The following is a 2619-nucleotide window of genomic DNA, read 5'->3' on the forward strand; positions in this document are numbered from 1 at the left end:
ACAGTGAAATGTTGAATTATCTAACTCACAAAGTTACAGCAAAGCACTGTGCCAGAACACAATATACACGCACAAATACGCATAACAATGTGAATCAGAGAGATTTCAAATTGAGTGATACGCTGAATGAGAAGATAAAATGTTATTTTCCTTCTCTTTTGTCATAAATGTTTCATCGTAGAAAAATGAATTACATTAGCTTTATTCTAAAATGTAAACGCACAAAGACAAAGTCGTGATGAAGGCAAGGCAGGGGAAAGCAGACATCATTAGCCAGCATCACCCATCATGGTCAGAGGAAAAGATTTCTGCTCTACATTAATTCTGTAATGTACTGTAATCTAAAAATACCCCAGCTGGTTTTAAGATCCAGGGAATATCACAGAGTACAGGCTACCATCATCACCACCATTTACTGTTAGAATTATATTGTCCAGTGGGGGGTACAGATCACTGTATGTAATGTAAGTAAAGTGCTTTGAGCATTTTGAAAAGCATTATAAACATAAGCCATTGCTATTGTTATTACAAATGTATTACTGTGTTATAATTTAGTTGTTAACTCATTGCAGTGTTTCCAGTGCATCTGATCAATACAACTCATTTGACCACAGTTGCAGTCTACTTTATGCTAGATTACCCACCTTAGCCCATTTTTCACAACCACTCTGATACCATACAGTCTTTATCAACACAATACTTTATCATTATCCTTACACCATCTATATCCATCATACTTGTAGGCAAGGAGTCAGTGCCCTGCGTGGACTGAATATAATTTAGAAACAGCTGTTGTCAATGACGGAGTTGTCTCTGTAATTTGGGAAGTCTCTGTAATTTGGGAAGTTGCCTAAATTACAACTTTGACAACCTAGTAATCAATGTGGTGATGAAGGACATAAATAATCATCAAACTATTTGCAAGATAATAAACGTGATTTTGACAATATCTCCAACAAACACTATCCCAATTTGAAACATGTTATTGCCATCATATTCTGTTTAATGTCCTACATATTAACTATAGAAACTCTCAACAAATCCAACCACTAAAGGAAAGTGAATCATGTTGTTTTGCTCCTCTATTATCTTACTCTGTAAAACTCACAGCAGGACAGCTGCCTGCAATTAAACCTTTTCTAAATAATCCAGCTGCCTTCCTAGTGCCCCTGCCTCCCTGCCTGCCTTCCTGATGCGGCTACTGCTGCCCGCCTGTCCTGACCACAAATAACTACGTAGAAGCCTCTCCTCTCCTTCAGCAAAGTGTCACTCACCCCTAGTTTCTTACTCCGTATCCGCACGTATCCCTGCTTCACTATATCATTGAAGTTGGAGGCCATGGTCAGCGCGCTCCGCGACTGCCCCGAAAAAGTAACCTCCCTTTCGGCTGCGAAGAATTCTCTCTCCCCGGAGTCAGTCCGACATCCACAACAGTAAAGAACCACGGGCAACCTTCTACGCTTTCAACGCTCGGGCAGCAGCCGGCTTCGGCGCGGCAGCGCGTTCCATACGGGAGTAGGGAGATACCATTTGTCAGCTGATTTAATTCAGTCTATATAGAGAGAGAGCGAGAGAGAAAGAGAGAGAGGGGGGAGGGGGGGCGCTTCCTGGAAGGCACCATCACCTCTCTGGCAGGGGGCAGCAGGTAGCATGGTTAATACAGATGGCCAACCACAATGGTCTTCTCTCTTTTGCTATGACACTGTTGCCTGGCTACCCATCCACATTGCTTTAGCCAATTGATATTTCTTCTCCAAGATGAATGTAGGCTATGATTGATAGAGCAGCTGAATTACATTCAGGGTGAGTCATCAACGATAGCTATCTAGCCATACACCGATAAACAGTGTCCTTCGCCCCCGCCTGTCGGGCACTTTTCCCGCAGTTCTGTTAATGATGGTGTTCGGCAGGCGGGAGCGAAGGACACTGTGTGCTAGCTTAGCAAGCTAGTCCTAAGGAGGACTCTGGTACACAGCAGGCGGGAGTCGGAGCGACATTGTGCACTAGCTAGCTAACTAACAAGCGAACTAACAAGCTAACTACCAAGCTAACTAGCAAGCTAGCACACAGTGTCGCTAACTAGCAAGCTAGCTAGTTCATGGTGTCATCCTAGCCTCCCTTCTGCTGTGCTAGTGGGAGGCGGGAATGACCGGTAGACAGTGTCCTTTGCCCCCGCCTGTCGTGCACGCTCCCGCTAGCTAGTAAGGAGGACAGGTATGCAGGCAGAAAAACTCAGAGGGGGGGAGTTCCTGAAGGAATGCCTAAATGCAAGATGCCCACCCACCCTGAATCATACTGCGCCCAGCCTACATAGATAAAGTTCAGTGGAGGCTTTTCATAGGAAGGGAAGGACCATCATTATCATCAGTGAATTTCACAAAAATAAAAGTTGTAAAACATTAAAAAAGTTATCCTTTTTAAATAAAACTTTACTAGATATATTCACGTCATCAAATAATTGAGTAAAATACACTATTTTGCAATGAAGGTCTACAGTATTCTCAACAGCACTTTGTAGGGTAGCATCATGGTGTAGCCGGAGGACAGCTAGCTTCCGTCCTCCTCTGGGTACATTGACTTCAATACAAAACCTAGGAGGATCATGGTTCTCACCCTCTT

At 43.5% G+C, this 2619-nt stretch overlaps 1 protein-coding gene across 1 annotated transcript in view; it reads right to left on the reverse strand.

Moving 5' to 3' along the window:
• Positions 1-1560, reverse strand: part of dok6 (docking protein 6) — an 81022-nt gene extending 79462 nt beyond the window's left edge. The window contains exon 1 of the mRNA XM_071414923.1: positions 1275-1560. Coding sequence (XP_071271024.1) covers positions 1275-1340 — 66 coding nt within the window. The 5' untranslated portion in view covers positions 1341-1560. The remainder of the gene's footprint in view (positions 1-1274) is intronic.
• Between the last annotated feature and the right edge of the window lie 1059 nt (positions 1561-2619).

Source organism: Salvelinus alpinus, chromosome 8, assembly GCF_045679555.1.
Source record: "Salvelinus alpinus chromosome 8, SLU_Salpinus.1, whole genome shotgun sequence".
Classification (NCBI taxonomy): domain Eukaryota; kingdom Metazoa; phylum Chordata; class Actinopteri; order Salmoniformes; family Salmonidae; genus Salvelinus; species Salvelinus alpinus.